Raw genomic sequence first — 18599 nt, 5'->3', positions numbered from 1 at the left:
AACTCGAAATATGTAACTCGAAATATGTAACTCGAAATTTCAACTTAGTAAATCGAAATTATATTTCGAGTAAGTAAGTCGAGTTTATAACACGAAATTTCGACTTCGTATCTTGACCTTTTATCCTCAAAATTTGAACGTCTGTCCGTCTGCCAAAGGCCAAACATGTAATGGACGACTTTTGATTCTTCGAAGTGGAACATCCGTATATTGTACCCAACATGTACCAACTTGAACATATACTACCATACATCAATGTATGACCTATCCCGTAGCCTCTAGAGCTACTGTATCCAGCATATATACCTACATTTACATGTATGGTATGTTCAGGTGGTAGGGGCTCGAACTAGGTCGAAAACCTTCCAGATTTGGTCAAAATAGTGAAATATTGTAAGTTTGAATACTTCCAAGTCAACCTCTATGACCTCTCCTCAAAATCTAGATCAATATTCAGGTACCCAATCTTGGTCAGACTCATTACTACACATTCATGTAGGGTATGCCTATATTTCCTTGCCATATGGGCTCAAACTAGATCGAAAACCTTCCAGACTTAAATATAGTTTCAATAATGATATTTTTATGAGTAAACGCTGCTCGGTCATCTTAATCATATGACCCTGTAGGGCTACCCGACGGATACATCAGGTGCCTATAATCTTGGCCAGGACCTATACATCAACTTAAACTCTTGTAGTTAGTACTTAATAGTAACTCGAAATTCCGAGATATGTATCTTGAAAAGTCGAGATATTAACTCGAAATTCCGAGTAACTCGAAGTAAATAAATAACATACACCTGGCACTAATGCTCTTCCGTAGATATGCTACTAAAATACTAGAAATAGTGAGCGGACTGGAGTGAAACATTGTAACGCTTTTGAATTATGAAGAAAATCAACATTCTTCTTGCCTTTTTACCATTATCTAACACTTATTTTCACTCATTTTCTCATTTTTTCCACGCCATATACATTCTATATTAAACGTTGTGGAAATGAACATGATGGACAATTTCACATCAACTGTTGGTAAGTAGCTTTAAAGGGCTATTTATTCTGTCTTGAATAACTATATGAATCCAGTACATAGTAAAAGGTTTATCATGCTTACAAAACACTCGCCTCTTATCGCATGCTACATACGTTCTGGGGGTACTGATATTTATGAGGGGAGGGGCGGGGTGCGAATACGAGCCGAGAATGGACGAGTTGGGGAGTCTCCCTTCTGCAGGTCCGTGTATTGGAGTCCTCTCGTTGTTTGTCGGACAATTATCGGATAGTAAAGCAGTTTCACTCGTTTTTATTGTTGTTGTTTTTTCTCCAAAGAAATATCTAACAGGTTTTATAAAAATTACCGTGAAAAATTCAAATGTTTATCAGATGCGGTTTAATTACTACCTGTGAAGTGTCCTCTCCTTCATTATCGTCTGCGTCATAAAAAAAAGTTCACAAGCGTTTGCGAACGTTTTCAGCTGTGATATAACAATCATTCTTGAATACTTTCAATTTTAAGTGTCTAAATGGGTTGTCACTATTTAAACGCAGTGAAATATTGGACAAAGCTATATACATCGAACCATAAAGTTCAATGGTCTGATTTCAAATTATTACTTAATACTTTCCATATGCGTGTTTTTGTTTATTTTTCAAAACTCGACATTTTTTAACGCTGCATTATCAACACATGTAAACGAGACTTAGTTTTCTTTAGTTTGATACACAATATAGGGCAACAAATGTTCGAGAATCTATACATTGGAAGTACTCTTCCTGTGTGATGGCAAGTTTGAATCCTCCAGAGATAACTTGTTTGGCATGCGTGTATCTGGTCCTCCGTTGCTGAGTGCTTGATGTCCCTTCAGTTGGGATGTCGAGTTCTTTCTTACAAGGAAGATATATAGATGTATATGGCAAGCCAGTTGACCAATAATTACGTGAATCCCGGTTCACGGTCGAAAAACTAGGATTAACGATCGATAAACTAGGTTTTTCGAACGTAAAACTAGGTTTTTCAAATACTAACCTATATTTTCGAGTGAAAACATCAGATACTGGGCGTAAACTATAGTTTACGCTCGTGAACCCAGGTTTACGTTCGATAAACTAGGTTTCTCGATTGAACTATGAATTTCGGTCGTTATCCTATGTTTACGACCGTAAACTTAGGTTTACGAACGTGAACCTACGTTTACGAGCGTGACTATGGTTTACGACGTTATCCTATGTTTTCGTTCGAAAAAATAGGTTAGTATTTGAAAAACCTGGCTTTACGTTTGAAAAACCTGGTTTATCGAACGTAAACCTAAGTTCACGCTCGTAAACCCAAGTTCACGTTCGTAAACATAGGTTCACGCTCGAAAATATAGGTTCAGGTCCGTAAACTATGGTTCACGGTCGTAAACATAGGTTCACGTCCGTAAACATAGGTTCATGGCCGTAAACCCATGTTCACGCCCGAAATTCATTGTTGATTCTAAAATCCTAATATATCGACCGTAAACCATGGTTTACGTTTGATAAACTAGGTTTCTCGATTGAACTATGAGTTTCGGTCGTTATCCTATGTTTACGATCGTTATCCTATGTTTACGCTCGTAAACCCCGGTTCACGCTCGTAAACCATAGTTTACGAAAGTGAACCTATGTTTACGACCGTGAACTGGGGTTTACAATGGTGAACCTACATTAACGAGCGTTAACTATGGTTCACGGCATTATCCTATGTTTTCACTCGAAAATATAGGTTAGTATTCGAAAAACCTAGTTTTACGTTCGAAAAACCTAGTTTATCGATCGTTAATCCTAGTTTTTCGACCGTGAACTAGGGTTCACGTAGTTATTGGAAAATTGGCTTGCCATATTGTTACAAATCGATAAACACGGTTTAACGAAGGTAAACTGTAGTTCACGGCCGTAAACCTAGGTTCACGCTCGTAAATATAGGTTCACGACCGTAAACTTAGGTTTACGGCCGGAATTGATAGTTGATTTCATAATCCTAGTATATCAATCGTAAACCATGGTTTACGTTCTATTAACTAGGTTTCTCGATTGAACTATGAATTTCGGTCGTTATCCTATGTTTACGACCGTAAACTTGGGTTTACGAACGTGAACCTACGTTTACGAGCGTGAACTATGGTTTACGACGTTATCCTATGTTTTCGCTCGAAACAATAGGTTAGTATTTGAAAAACCTGGTTTTACGTTTGAAAAACCGGGTTTATCGGACGTAAACCTAAGTTCACGCTCGTAAACCCAAGTTCACGTTCGAAAATATAGGTTCAGGTCCGTAAACTATGATTCACGGTCGTAAACAAAGGTTCATGGCCGTAAACCCATGTTCACGCCCGAAATTCATTGTTGATTCTATAATCCTAATATATCGACCGTAAACCATGGTTTACGTTTGATAAACTAGGTTTCTCGATTGAACTATGAGTTTCGGTCGTTATCCTATGTTTACGATCGTTATCCTATGTTTACGCTCGTAAACCCCGGTTCACGCTCGTAAACCATAGATGGGAAAATCATCGGCAATACCCTCCTTGTAAAAGCGTGTCACTACGTGTTATAACCATGCCACGGCAATATAATCTTTCGGGCGTGTTATGGATTTTTATATTTCAATCGTCGACATGAACTGTATTTGTCTTCTACCGCGGTTTACATCAGGCCCGGATGGAGGGCCGTGCCGAGGGGTCCCGTGCCCCCCTCCCCCAAACTGGGGCTGAGAAGTGAACTATACTCATCGAAGATGAACTCTACTATTTTGGCAAAGGAGTAATATTTTCTCAAAATGTGGACCAAGAAACGCACCAGTGGCCACCATCTTATACCTGTATTTCACCCCCCCCACCACCACCATCAAGAGGGGAGTAACCTCTCCATTACCTCAAAATTTAGACCTAAAAATGCACCAGAGGCCACCACTTTATGCCTATATTTCTAAAAAAAACAAAAAACAGGGGGAACGTCCCCCCCCCCCCCCTCCCCAACCCCTCCCCTTCTCAATATGAGGGAAGTACACCCACCAATAAATGCAGAGGACACCATTTCATACAGGTCTGTATTTCAAAAACAAAAAATTCCAGGGGAAGGCCCGCCCCCCAACATGGGCAAAGGCACCCCCTCCAATTCCTTGTTATGCGCCTAGGCGGTGACGTTTTCGTTCTAGACTGGTGCCCCCCCCCCCCCGCTCCGCCCCTGTCAAAAACTTCTGTACATCATACATCTAGTAAAGACTTGCAAGTTGGTGAGCGAAGTGAATTAAAAAGAAAATCAGAAAAGCATAACGTAAACGGCAATTGGAATAAATTTTGCTTTCTTTATCGAAAAGGGGGAGGGGTGCGTTCGCATCCGCAGCTCCCTAACCCCTAGATAAGATAAGATAAGATAAGATAAGATAAGATAAGATTTATTTTGAGTCGGCAAGACATTTACAAATAACATAAGCTCTGAAGAGCTTTTTTAACCGACTATATAACAAGTGTATGTTAACAAAAGTAAATAAGCTACAAGTAAGAAGGATAATTCACAACATAAAATCTATGAGAAACATGCTAATCTTACCAATTTTGGTTTAAAAATGCTTAAAAAGATGAAATTCGTTACAAGTTGACCAAAAATATGGGGCAAAGGTGCCATTTTTAAGAAATATCTTAAAAAATCAGAATATCACTCAAATCAGATTTGAAAGTGACCTGATTAGCATCTTTTTCATAGGGTAAATCAATAATCATTAAAATGAACATGATTAAATAACATAGGAATATAGATTGTATTATGGTTAAAAAATTTACTTTGTTTAATTAAGAATTTACATACAGACATGACATATAAGCTCTATCATTAGATTTTCCAATAGACAGGCAGGGTTGCAAGCAACTAGGTACTTCACAGTTAATAGGTACACAGACATGTTATTTTAGTTCTATAAAAGGGATGTAATTACAATAAACACAAAATGAATATAACATATGAACTAAAGCAGAAATACATTTGAGAAACAAACTCAAGCAGGTCTCATTTACATACAAAACAAACATTTAGCTACAGCAAAATTCAGGAAGACAAAAATCACACTACACACATCTACAGTATACACAACAGCAGTAAGCAGACTACAAAGGCAAAAAATGAAACTCAAATGCTTGAAAAAAAAAATATATAAAGCGGCAAAACCCTGGATGCGCCCTTGGAATATAGCAATTATTTAGCGGTCTACGCCTAAGTAGTTTTACATGACGTCATACCCATAATTCAGCTTGAACATAGAAACAGGAAGTATTTACGTGAATTGGTTTTCTCGGAAACTTGTGAATAAGTTAATTTTTCGAGCTGTTTTTGAATTAAAATCAGTTTGAAATTTAGTGAAAATAAAACATTTGTCAATTTCGGGAAGATTGATATTGTGATATTCAACTATCAGCGCGTATTAAGACCGATCTTCAAAGAAATTTCATTGACATTTGCCGGCTTCATTTTGTGTATTGGGTGTTTATAGTTATTTGACATATCTCAAGAATATCTTTAACCCGCCTCGCTTTCGGAAACAAAGAAGTTTGTTTCCGCTTGGGTGAGATTTACTATTTATATTGTCTTTTGAGATTTTTTAAGTTCGTGGTCTTCAATCAATAAATTATTATGAAATTTTTGTAGTCTGAAAAAAATGTTTGGGATTCTTGTGAGTCATTTCTAAATTCTCCCAACTTCCGCACGTGTAGGGCGCCGCCATATTGATTTTTAGAATCGGCAGAATTTTATTTGCTCGTCTGTTATTTTCAAAATTGCAGGTAAACTGCGCTTTATTTGACGCAACAGACTTACCAAATTCAATCGTGTTGATTATAACACGAACGTATTTAACAATTTACCCATGTTTACGCCTTTGAACTGATATTTTTTAAACTAATCAAATTGTTGTTTTCACTTTTGTCTTTTGTATCCACACTACAGATGTCCAGTAGCATCGACCAAGAGCCTGCAGCTAAGAAGCAAAAACTCGACACTTCTGAGAATTCACACTGCAATTCAAATTCGGTAAGTGAATATGTGCATGATAGACGTGTTAGCTACATTGCGAATTGATGATATAAAAATTTGGAAGAAAATCAATGGTTTGATTCGTTTTCAACGGGTGCAAGCCAAATCTCAATAGGTGCAGGACCTGCACCCGTTGAGGTTTGACTTGAGATCAAAATGTATGCAAACCAAAATGTACCCACATGTGAAAGTCAAAAGAATAGAATAGAATAACTTTTATTTCCAATTTCAGACCTTACATTAATAAATTTTAAAGGAAAGGAAATGTATCTGAATGTTCTTTGCTAATTTACACAAAATTAGAAGGCCAATCAAATTTGCTACCTGGCTTTGCATCTGTCCAGTTCTGTTTCCAGCCCTGTTAAAATTGCATATCAGTATATGTGTTTAAAATGTTTTAAAGATATGTTTTATTGACTAGGATAAAACAAAGAACTCTCAAAAACACAGAAGGGCAACTGTGGATAATCCTGTGTCATCTTGTGTTAGCGTGTTATCTTCTTTCAAAGCGTTTGCCAACTTGGTCAATCGTGATCAAATCAACAGACACTTACTGAAGTATAAAACTGACGGTACACCCGAAACATAATAAACCGAAATGAGTTCAACTTTCAAACGACAACTGTTGATTTCTCAGACTTCCAATCATAAATTCATTCCTTCCCCGTGTAGAAAACACAAATAACGTTAAAAAAGCACCATTATCATAAACAAAGTAATCTTTATTTCAAAGCATTTGCTGACTTGATCAATCATGATCAACAGACGCTTACAATGAGATCTCATTCAGTTGCCACGGGATGTTGGCGAGATTTGCTCTATATGCCTTTCAAGTTGCTGATCTATTTATTTTTATAGCTCTTTGGATAAAATAATGGCTGCATATGTATATTTATTAAACAAAATTAGGAAGAAAATAAAACATTACGCTAGAATGAAGTCACGTTAACATGCAGTGACGACAATGTTTTTGTTGCGACCAAGAAAGAGCGCTACTAGATTAAGGGCATTTTAGAATCGAAATAATTTATATCCAAACCATGTTTTAACTATTTATGCACTCGGTCGGTACTACATTGTACAAATAATTTCACTCGGGCTGCGTCCTCGTGAAATTATTACGCCCAACGTACAACCGCCCATCATGTATAAATAGTGGTAAAACACTCTTTTGCTGTAAATTATTTCTTAAATAAATGATGGTACTGACTACTGAACAATTATATATTCAGTGTTAAAGTGAAGCACAACTGACATAGGATTTTGAAATCTTAAAGAAATTTAAGTCATCTTGATACGTAAATTAGATGTTACTCCATTAACAGGTCAGAGAGATGGCCTTTTTGAACCAGGCAGGTTCGTTTGAACCGGGCTAGTTCAATTGACCCATATAGGGCTGTAACGAGTATCCGAGTACTCGGATATCCACGATTTCAACCAAAAGTTCTAGTACGGATATTCGTCATTGTCCAGATCGTTGCATCGCGATCTTTTTCATTAATACATGCAATATGTAAAATTCTATCAATAAAACTAAATTAAAGCCACATTAAACGTCTTCAATGAATTTTATTGCACATCTAAGATGATTAGGCGTTGTCAGATTCTAAACCAGATGTAAACAAATGTCTTATGTAGAGTTAGCATCGGTCTTATATTCAAACCAAAATTAATACAAAATCTGTCAAAACAGTGAATAAACATTTATCATTTAAGTAATTAAATTCAATAAAAAGTTATATACGAATTTCTATCGAACAAATAAAATTTTCTTATCAAAAAATGCGAAACTGTTACTAAATATTGTGATATTAATTTAATGACCAACGTCATTATCGTTCATCTGCAAGAATGGTCGAACATTACAGAAGTTCACCCGCGAAACCTGACTTTAATTACTGAGCAGATCATTAGCATAAGTCAAAACTATTAAACTGAGCACTATGAGAGCTGCAAAAGTTTAGATTCCATAAATCAGGAGACGCACGTTATTTTGGTTTTAGAAGAGGACTAACAATCATTGTGTGGATATTTTATGGTTTACTGAACTTTTACTTGTACAATGCAACTAAATTTCAATGAATTTGACACTTACAACAATCTGCGAATCGCTATGCAAACAGGTACGTTATTTTATACATTTAGGTCATCATATATTTTACAAAATTCTTAAAATAAAATAATGTAACTGTTGGAAAATCTTTATCTGGCCATTTGTAAAATCCGAGAGATAAAGGTGGAAGAAAACATATTGACTTCCACTGATTTGAGATGCAACCGCATATTCGTATCCCCCTGCATCCGTAACTAAAATATGGCAACATTTATCTCCCTTTATAAATACTATTTCAGTTTCGCCAGTATCAAATGGCTACTTTCAGTCACATGATCATAATACAGCTGGGAAAATTGCAAAATGGTGGCGAACTGCTGAAACACAGCAAAATAGTGTATAAAAGTTGAAAATTACCGTAAAATCGATGCAAATAACTCCTGCTTTACTGACAGTTCTAAATCTGTTCCACATTCTCTTCGTTCTGCTGCAAAAATCTAGTCAAAGCAGCTTATATAGCTTGTCTGAGCACAAAGTGCATGCTCAGAAGTAAGCTTACATGTCAAAACAAGATTGCGAATGTGTTTGTAAGCGCATATTTTTACAAGTTTTTCATCATAATTTGATAATCATTAGTCCCATGTGTACATGTCTTGTTATGGGCCAAATGAACCAGCCTGGTGCATACGGGTCATCTCTCTGACCTGATTAATCGTTTAAAGAAAGGATAATATCCTTCACAACAGGTGTGAAAGTACTTGGTGCTCTTTTGCTGAAGGTGTGAAAACTAATCAATGATTGTGTTAAAACTAAAGTTTTAGTATAGGTTAGTGTTTATTAGTAAGCATTTATCAAATTAAATTGGACTGGCGCTGTTTAAGAGTTTGAAATTATTTTTTGTTTACAAATTTAAGCTCAGCCTACAGTATGTGACTTACCGGATGAATAAACGACTGGAAGTAAATGTTGATTTACCAAAATAAATTTCCCGATAATTTGAAAAATACTGCAATGCCATTGGTCAAAAAATATTGTCAAACACTAATAACTTCTACATTGAATTAAAATATATTACCTGGACTTTATGTATACATTTGATATTTTAATAGTGGGTACATTTTGACTTTACCATGTGTGTACATTTTGGTTTGGGTACGTTTGACCATAAATCCGTTTTCAACAAACAACAACATTACTTGATTGAATTGAGAATTCATGGAAAAATCAAATTTTATGTAGGTGTAGTAATATCCATGAAATGTAAAAAGGCTGAATTGTAAGTTCTTTGTTCGAATATGGCACTATGATTTTGAATTTTAATATATAAATTTATACTTTATCTGTTAAATTTTAATAAAAGTCATGCTGAAAATGGAAATCATTTAAATCTCTTATATCTTTACACCATTATGAAACTGTTAATTTTATATTATTAAAAAGAAAATGGTAAGAGCGCTACTATCAACTTATAAAAACGCAGACAATATAGAAGAAAAAATACAAATCAGTACTTCAACTGCGTTTCTTCCAACAATTAACTTTGATTATAACTGGAAGACTTAACAAAGGCTTTAAAGAGGGACATTTGCTTAAATAAATGGGGAAAGGTTGATATAAATCATGGATGACAAGTAGTAAAGGTAAAATGTATATATATAGGGAAAGTTGACTGCAAGTGCAATAGTTTATTAAGACTTGCTTAATAATAAAGTGTTGAAGTAAAATGTTTATTATGTTTTTTATACTTTCTACAAAATACACATTTTTTGTATGCAGCTTTACAGCCTTTACATTGTGTTTTCTTATGATCTTACAATACAAATTACAATGTGCATGTAGAAACATAACATAATAGTAACGATAACAATTTAAACAAACATAGTATAATTGGAAATGATAGGTTACTATTATTAGGTATTCAATGCCTTTCAGTATTTATTAACCCTTAGCCAGCTAAATTCCTAAAATGGACTGGTCCATCATTCAGTTTGGGCAGTACCACTTATTATTCAAAGGGGATTTCACTGAAAATTTACTGACTGAATAGCAAATGTGCAGAGCATGATCAGACTGCACGGATGTGCAGGCTGATCATGGTCTCCGCTGGTCGCAAAGGCAGAATAACTTGCCGCCAAAGGTTAATAACTAAGTCATAACATGGTTGGGAACCCATCAAACAAAAACCATAAAATTGTAGTCATGTCTTTAAGGTATTGGACCCCTAATAGTAATGTTTAAAAAATGACTTTTGCTTGGTATATCCTTAAAGTTGACCATGTTTGAAAGTCTTGAAAGAAGTAAAAACTTACTAGAAAAAAGGAAAATATGGAAAAAAAATGTTTGGTCCCAGTGGGGTTTGAACCTAGGCCCCCTGAACATTGCAGTCAAAGTAGGTTTATGGTAGAAATTGAATACTCTTCAAAAAGGAGGTAATCTATTATGGGTCCAGTACCTTAAATATTAGTCATTAAGACATTTTGTATAATTGGAAATGATAGGTACTGGTATTCAGGGTTTCCACTGGGCACATTTTATTTTCTGCCACTTAAATTTGTGCGCGGCAGAGGTCAGGATCAATAATGTCGAAAAATTTAGGTTTTACAACACTGAAAAAACACAATTTCAAGTGTCCATTGTCTGTATTGGGTTTATATATCTATATAGATCAATATTTGTTACAATTTCATGTACTTAAAAAAGGAAGTATTCAATGCCTTTCAGTACAACATTGTATTTAGTCGCGGTGGCTGCAAAAGTCAGAAATTAAAAAGCAGCCACTCAGCGACAGTAAGCTTGTCTAACACTATTTATGCACAATGGGCAGTTATATCTTATACGTCAGGCGTAATAATTTCATCAGGGTGCAGCCCAAGTGAAATTGTTTGTACAACGAATTACTGCCCGAGTGTTTAAATAGTGTTAAAACACGGTTTTGCTATAAATTATTTAGATTCTAATAATTATGTTCTTAATATAAAACAGTAGATAAAATATAGTCGCGCTCTTTCTTGGTTGCAACAAAAACATTGACGTCAAGATATGTTTTTGTGACATCATTGTAGCGTAAGAGTGTTTTACAGAAAAATAACATAATTTAATTTATAAGAATTTTTGATAAAATTTTTTACCAGTCCACTTTTCTTGAATATTTTTTTTTTTTACCACGTTTTTATAAATAAAGACATAGAAGTTACTATTAGTGGGCATACAGCCATGAACTCTGTCTTGCATAGTGCCCTATGTCTGAGACTCTAACCTTTATCAGACAGGCAGCCTCACTTGGGGCATTGAATTCTTCATGTGAGGAAGCCATCCAGCTGGCTTACGGAAGGTCGGTGGTTCAACCCAGGTGCCCGCTCGTGATGAAATAATGCACGGAGGGGCACCTGGGGTCTTCCTCCACCATTAAAGCTGGAAAGTCGCCATATGACCTATCATGTGTCGGTGCGACGTTAAATAAAATTTTTAAAAATTTTTTTTTGATTTATCAGACAGGCATTTGCATCCTTTTGTTAAATGGTACACACAAGCAATTTTGCATGGGTCTATCTCTTGAGAAACTCCTAAAGCAGTGATGATGACAGTATAGTTTTGAAGTTGAACATTTGTCTGATTATCACACAATTGATTGTCTCGGTTTGTATCATTACAAGATGTTATCTTTGTAGGTTGGCAGTGCTTTTTTTTAGTGATATAACTAAAATTAAAGTAGACTAAGTTAAAGTCCATTGTACTAATTACTAACTTGCATGATATTTAGTACATGTATATTTCATTTTCAATATTTGGACTTGTTGGAGTTGGCAAGGGGTTTTATGTTTAATCTGAACATATTGAGTAAGTTTTATTCATTATTGATCACATATCACTTAAACAGCTATTGAGGAAGTAAAATATTTGGTGGTGGTGGGACTATATAAACTTAATGATACTAGATACTACTTTGTATATTGCATTTCATTGAAGCATTACTCTAAGCCTTATAAATTATTGTCGCCTTCCCTTATGTCAGCTAACAACAGTTTCCTTACAACAGAGGTCATGAAATATATATGTTGTGTATTTAATAGGATAATGTATTTATACACAATCATGTAATAAGATGTAAAACTAATACATAAACTATATATTTATGTATATGCATGCAGCCTGGTAAACTGGCTTCTACTACTGATTCATATCAAACAGACACCTGCACTGAACATTTAGACACTCAAGCTATGTACAGAAAATATTCAGTAAGTTTGATTTATTTAGCTGATTATCACAAAATTTGTTCCACTTATGCACATTCCTTTTTCGGTGAAATTCCTAAAAAATAAACACACAAATCGTGCTAATATTCTGTTAAATTGTTATCAAGCTTAGAGATGTCTAAATATTTTATTGTTATAAAGGTAGTTTGTATTTAGTATTTGATTCTAATTGATCATTCCTGTACTTCATTTTAATGGAAACAGTCTCCAGAAGAAAAGTTCGCCAAAATTTTAAGATTACTAGAATAATATTCACAGAATTGAAAACACTTGAATGGGCATCTCCAGCTGGTTATTTAGAAAATTTGACTAAAAATTGTTCTTGCAAATGTTTTAACCAGACCACCAACAGGGCCAATGCTACTATAATTTTATGTTGGAATTGCTATTTCATTGGATTGGTATTTGCTGAAAAATTTCACAAAATTCTCCGATTAAAGAAATGTAAAAGTATGCCCTGATTCTGAAGACTGTTGGTCGTTATCTATTGATGCCATTTGAGTGTACATCTCATTTGATGATCATTTCAAAAGAGTTTTGATAATATTAGTCAGATGGCAGTGGATAGAACTCAGGGTCCCTAGATTTCTAGTCTGAGGTCTAACACAAGGCTCGTTGAGTCAGTTCTCCATGCCATTTAACAATAAGCTTTCAATATTTGTAACTTTATAAGCTCGAATGGTAGCCTGGGAAACGCTCTATACATCTAGTTAATTAAGATACTTTACCAATGCATTAAACATCATTTTATGGTATTGATCAAGTGTCTGACATTAGCAATGTCAGTTTACTAGTGAAAATTGTCAGACTGGATACCCAGGCTATGCTGATGGACACTAACACAAATTGTAAGCTTTGGCTTAGGAAAAAAACTGTATATATATATATATCATTATTTTGAACTAAAATTTGGTTTGAGAGTGTAAATGTAGGACTAGAACTAGCTTGTATATTTTTAAGTTAGATATTTTATTGTGAACTAAAATGAAATGAGAGTGTTTTTATGGTTTGGTTTTAGGTTTTGGATTTTAGTTTTATGACAGAAACATGCAGGCTTCTTAGTCTACAAATCAATGGTCACTTTGGTGACTTATCTTCAGTAGAAAAATCACAGTTGTCTCCTTTGTCACTGTTCTGTTTACAAGAAAGTTTGGTAGGAACTAGCATTCTGTAAACCAGCTGTTTTGTCTGTATTTGTAAACATGAATATATGAGGGGAAATCTGGGGAATTAAAATAGTTTGACCAATGTTTAATGAAGTATATTGGATTACAGGCAGAGATGGCGAAGAATTCCCAGAATGGTGTAGAGGGGGAGATAGATGAAGGGCTGTACTCTAGACAGCTGTAAGTATTAACATTTTGTAGTCTGTCTAACCATGTCAGTCTGACTTGTAAGTTATTCTCATCTGGGGAAAGTTAATTTCCTAGACTAATAAAATAACTTCGAATCGTACCTTAGCCAGATGAGTAATTCATAGATCTATAATACGAAATGATCAGCCCGTAAGAAATCCACAATTTCAAAACTTCTTGGCTGAATTTTAGACTGACTGAGGTTCATTTGGATATTATGTCTTGAATATATCTGTTTTGGGGAAATTGTTAAGGATGGTCTTTATTAACAATTGTTAGATGTCTTTTCATTGGTTATGGAGATGTTGGAAAATCCAGTTAAATTGTAAATTTAGATAAGTTAATGTATTTTGTTTGTTTTCAGGTTGTTTTTGATCTGAACAGTTTATTGTTTTTAAATATTTTAAGACATGTAGCTGTAGTAGTTTTCTCTTTTCTCTAAAATTCTCTTTAACTCTAAAGACTATAGATTAAATTTTATGATTATTTAAAAGGTACGTTCTTGGACATGCTGCTATGAGACGTATGCAGTCCTCCAATGTGTTGATTTCTGGCATGAAGGGTTTGGGTGTGGAGATTGCCAAAAATGTTGTCCTGGGTGGTGTCAAGTCAGTTACAATCCATGATTCTGGTAATGCAACATGGACAGATCTGTCAGCACAGGTAACTCCTTAAAAAGAAATTTTAGTGATCTGAATAGTTGATATTTGGAACAAAAATGTGCTCAGAATTGATATATCCCACTTCAGGGAAGGTGCAGTGTAGTTGATAGAAACTTTGGTAACTATTAAATTATGTCTCCCACCACACAGTGGTGTGGGAGACATATTGATTTACTTCAGTCTGTGTGTGTGTGTGTGTGTGTCTCTGTCACAAAGCTTGTCCGCACTCCAAGTCCAACATTTCTCATCCGATTTTCACCAATCTTGAACAAAATGTGTTTGACCATAAGACCTCAGCCAAGTTCGATAACTAGCCAAATCGGTCCAGGCGTCTTGGAGTTATGGCCCTTGAATTACCAAAAATCGGTCTTTTTACTCTTGTCCGCACTCTAATTTGAATATTTCTCATCCAATCTTCACCAAACTTAAACAAAATGTGTTTGACCATGAGACCTCGGCCAAGTTCGATAACTAGCCAAATCGGTCCAGGCATTTTGGAGTTACGGCCCTTGAATTATCGAAAAATTGGCATTGTTACTCGTGTCCACACTCTTAATCAAACATTTCTCATCTGATCTTCACCAAACTTGAACAAAATGTGTGTGACCATGAGACCTTGGCCAAGTGCGATAACTAGCCAAATCGGTCCAGGCATTTTGGAGTTACGGTCCTTGAATTATCGAAAAATAGGCCTTTTTACTCTTGTCCGCACTCTAAGTCGAACATTTCTCATCCGATCTTCACCAAACTTGAACAAAATGTGTTTGACCATGAGACCTTGGCCAAGTTCGATAACTAGCCAAATCGGTCCAGGCATTTTAGAGTTACAGCCCTTGAATTACTGAAAAAATCCGTCTGTTTACTCTTGTCCGCTCTCTAAGTTGAACATTTCTCATCCGATCTTCACCAAGCTTGAACAAAATGTGTTTGGCTATAAGACCTTACCCAAGTTCGATAACTAGCCAAATCCGCCCAGGCACTTTTGATTTATGGCCCTTGAATTACTGATTGGATCCACTCATCCAGACCATCTAATAAATACAAATACATGGCATTTAAATAGCGCAAAAATTATAAAATATTCTGTTGCGCTTTACAATTACATAACACACATTTAACATAATATATACATGCAAAATATGAACAGGATTCTAGAACTTAGATTTAGAGATTTGGACAGGTATAAATACTATTTTACACCACTTCTGATATTTTGTATTTTAACAAGACTACACTAATTTTATATGAAACTGCCTAAATAAATGTGTTTTCAGTTTTGATCTAAAGCTGGCTTCAGACTGAATGCTTTTCAGACAGCTAGGCAGATCGTTCCACCATTTGGGACCAACGACTGCCATAGATCTGTCTGCTAATTTTGTTCGCCGTCTAGGGATGTTAAAGTTAGTGTCACTTTGTGAGCGAAGTCTGTATCGTTGTCGAGTAGGTAGAAACATTTCCCTCAAATATACTGGAGCTGTACCATTGATGACACGGAAGACTATTACTAAAACTTTGAACATGACTCTAGCCTTAACTGGAAGCCAGTGTAATTCTTTCAGAAGTTCGGCACTTGGTTTTTCATAGGAAGCATTCTTGACTACTCCAGCGGCATGATTTTGGACTCGCTGTAGTTTATTGATTTGGTAGGCTGGAATTTCTGTTTTGGATCCACTTGTCTAAAACATCTAGAGAAACTAACATTTTTCATAGGGGCAGTTGTGGGAGACATGCGCTTTTCTCGGAAGCATCTTTAGTTAGTAATAGAGGAAGCATTAGCTTACAATGGTCAGTTTTTACAGCATGGTTATCTATAAACAGCAAGCGACCACTATTAATTTTAATTCAAATCTATTTTACTTCATCAGTTCATGAAATATTTACAAAGTGTTGGACAGAGAGCTATATGACCTTATTGTTTTTAGCTCACTAGGTGAAATGTCAAGGTCACAAGATACAAGTTTGAGACTGAAACACCCAGGTTCCTCTGACTGGTCATCATAGTGACATGAAATTATGTGTTTTATAAATAGCACTTGTTTAATATCTTTAATACATTTGCATGAAATGAAATGCACATAAGGAGTTGTTTAATGGCAAATGTTTTTGAAGTGTCACCTGCTACATAAAGTAGCTAATGTCTATTCAATGAAGACAGTGAAACAAAGAATTGTGGTGGTATATATATACAGTGGAACTTCTGAAAACCGGAACCTTTGAAAACTGCACAAAACTCAAGGTCCTGTTTTTTTTCTGTTCTTATTTCTATATATTTTTTTAACCTCTGAAAACCGGACGATTTTTGAAAGACCTTTTATATTTTAACACTAAAATTGACTTCCAAAAACCGAACAGCAAAATATTTGCCAGATTAAAAGTGTCACCTGTTAATCCAAAAACACCTGTGGCAAGTTGTCAACATGTTCTTTTGTTATTATTAGCAGTGGTTGTTTATTTTGACACGCTTTATAATCACAATGATCATTTGATGCAAAAGTAAGATAGTAATCGGAGATTACTTTCATTTGTATTCAGTTTATGAAAACATGATGAATTTAATATCTTAATTGTGAAAAACTTTCTTTACGTTTGAATGAAAGAAAGACTGGTGTTTTAATTGATTTAGTTACATCTATTAAACTACAGTAAAATTCCTACTTACGACCACTCCAAAATTACGACCGCACCGCTAATACGACCGATTTTGCAAAGAACGGAATATTTCCTTCTTAAAAGCAATGGTCGTTTGTCCGAAAATGCGACCAGACCGCTAATCCACTAATGCGACCACCAATTTCAGAACTGTTTGATTTTTTCACACTTAATTAATCACCGCAATTACGACCACTCAATTTCTTCTGTATGTTACCGCGAATCGCCGCGGGAATTAACATGTAAGACATCGTGTTAACACGTTAAGCGTGTACATTGTGTATTTATCCGTTAATTGCTACAAGTCTTTTAAACGTTATCAAAACAACGTATTAATCTGTCTGATTGTCTAAAATTGTTATTTAAAAATATTTGGTGTTTTACATCACTATTTTGACATAAGAAATTGTTGAAATAATTAATTTGTTTGTAATTAGACAAATGCCCGCTGATCGAATTGACTGGATTAAAACGGATTTAATTAGATCTAAACGGTGTTTGTTTGTTATTATTGATGTAAATACGTTTGGGATTTCAGCGGAGAATGAAGTTTGAAATTGTTTGATATTGTTGTAATTGTCTTTAATTGAACGAAATTCAAACCATTATCAGTTAAGTGCGTCCTTAATAATACATAGTTTGATTAACTCTTTGATTAACACAGTGATCAAGTATTTAAAGCTAAAAAAAATTAAAGAAAATTAAGGTACATATAAATTGAACACTGTGTTTGCCATTATTGCGTCTTGATTGTATTCCAATGTGTTATTATCTGCCAGACCATACCCGTATAGCCTTGTCCACTAATCAGACCAGACCGCTAATAAGACCAGTTTTACAAAGAACCATGGGTGGTCTTAATAGCGGAATTCTACTGTATTATATGCATTATCAACATTAATTAAATATTGACGAACTTGGGACTCCAAAGATGGTAAAATGTAAGTGGAAAATGTTTGCGTAAATGCTATTATTTAAGATATGTTATTTCTTTATATTTGTTATTTATGTATTTATTATCCTTGATGTTTGTAATTTATTAATTAATCAACTAATTAATTACATTATATAAACTTGTAAAATTATAAAGGATAATAATCTCCTTCATCCTACGTGTAAGAAAACATAAATCTTGTGCACCATGTCCACTTTGCCTACAAACTTTCAAACTTCTGAATTCCGGAAACTTCCAAATACTGAACTTTTAGGCTGGTCCGGAGGTCGTTCGGTTTTCGGAAGTTACACTGTATATGTATTGTCCCATAGACTATTGATTAGCTGGTTAAGATGTTAATAAATTGTCAGTTTTGTTTGCTGTGTGAAATTTTAATCAAGCGTAATATATATATATATTTCAGTTTTTCCTAAGTGAGTCAGACATTGGGAAGAACAGAGCAGAGGTTACACTACCTAGATTGGCAGAATTAAACAGTTATGTTCCATGTAATTGTTACACAGCAGAACTGACAGACTCCTACTTAAAAGACTTTCAGGTAGCTAACCTAGATACAGACCTTTTTATACCCTGTAAAAACAAAGAAAAGAAGTTGTCTTATGGTCATTCTGTCATGTGG

At 34.9% G+C, this 18599-nt stretch overlaps 1 protein-coding gene across 5 annotated transcripts in view; it reads left to right on the top strand.

Moving 5' to 3' along the window:
* Nucleotides 1-5274: 5274 nt before the first annotated feature.
* Nucleotides 5275-18599, top strand: part of LOC123530165 (ubiquitin-like modifier-activating enzyme 1) — a 39228-nt gene continuing 25903 nt past the window's right edge. Inside the window, exons 1-6 of one of the 5 annotated variants that reach the window (XM_045310900.2) lie at nt 5275-5583; nt 5964-6047; nt 12252-12341; nt 13635-13705; nt 14209-14377; nt 18384-18518. In XM_045310900.2, the coding sequence (XP_045166835.2) occupies nt 5964-6047; nt 12252-12341; nt 13635-13705; nt 14209-14377; nt 18384-18518 (549 nt within the window). In that variant the 5' untranslated portion in view covers nt 5275-5583. Of the gene's footprint in view, nt 5584-5727; nt 5801-5963; nt 6048-11715; nt 11740-12251; nt 12342-13634; nt 13706-14208; nt 14378-18383; nt 18519-18599 lie in introns of those variants that run through there. The other 4 variants (XM_045310902.2, XM_045310903.2, XM_045310904.2 and 1 more) reach the window with 4 other exon arrangements.

This window comes from Mercenaria mercenaria, chromosome 13 (genome assembly GCF_021730395.1).
Source record: "Mercenaria mercenaria strain notata chromosome 13, MADL_Memer_1, whole genome shotgun sequence".
In the NCBI taxonomy this organism is placed as follows: Eukaryota; Metazoa; Mollusca; class Bivalvia; order Venerida; family Veneridae; genus Mercenaria; species Mercenaria mercenaria.
Note: the sequence above shows the minus strand (reverse complement) of the source record. Positions and strands in the feature narration are given on the sequence as shown.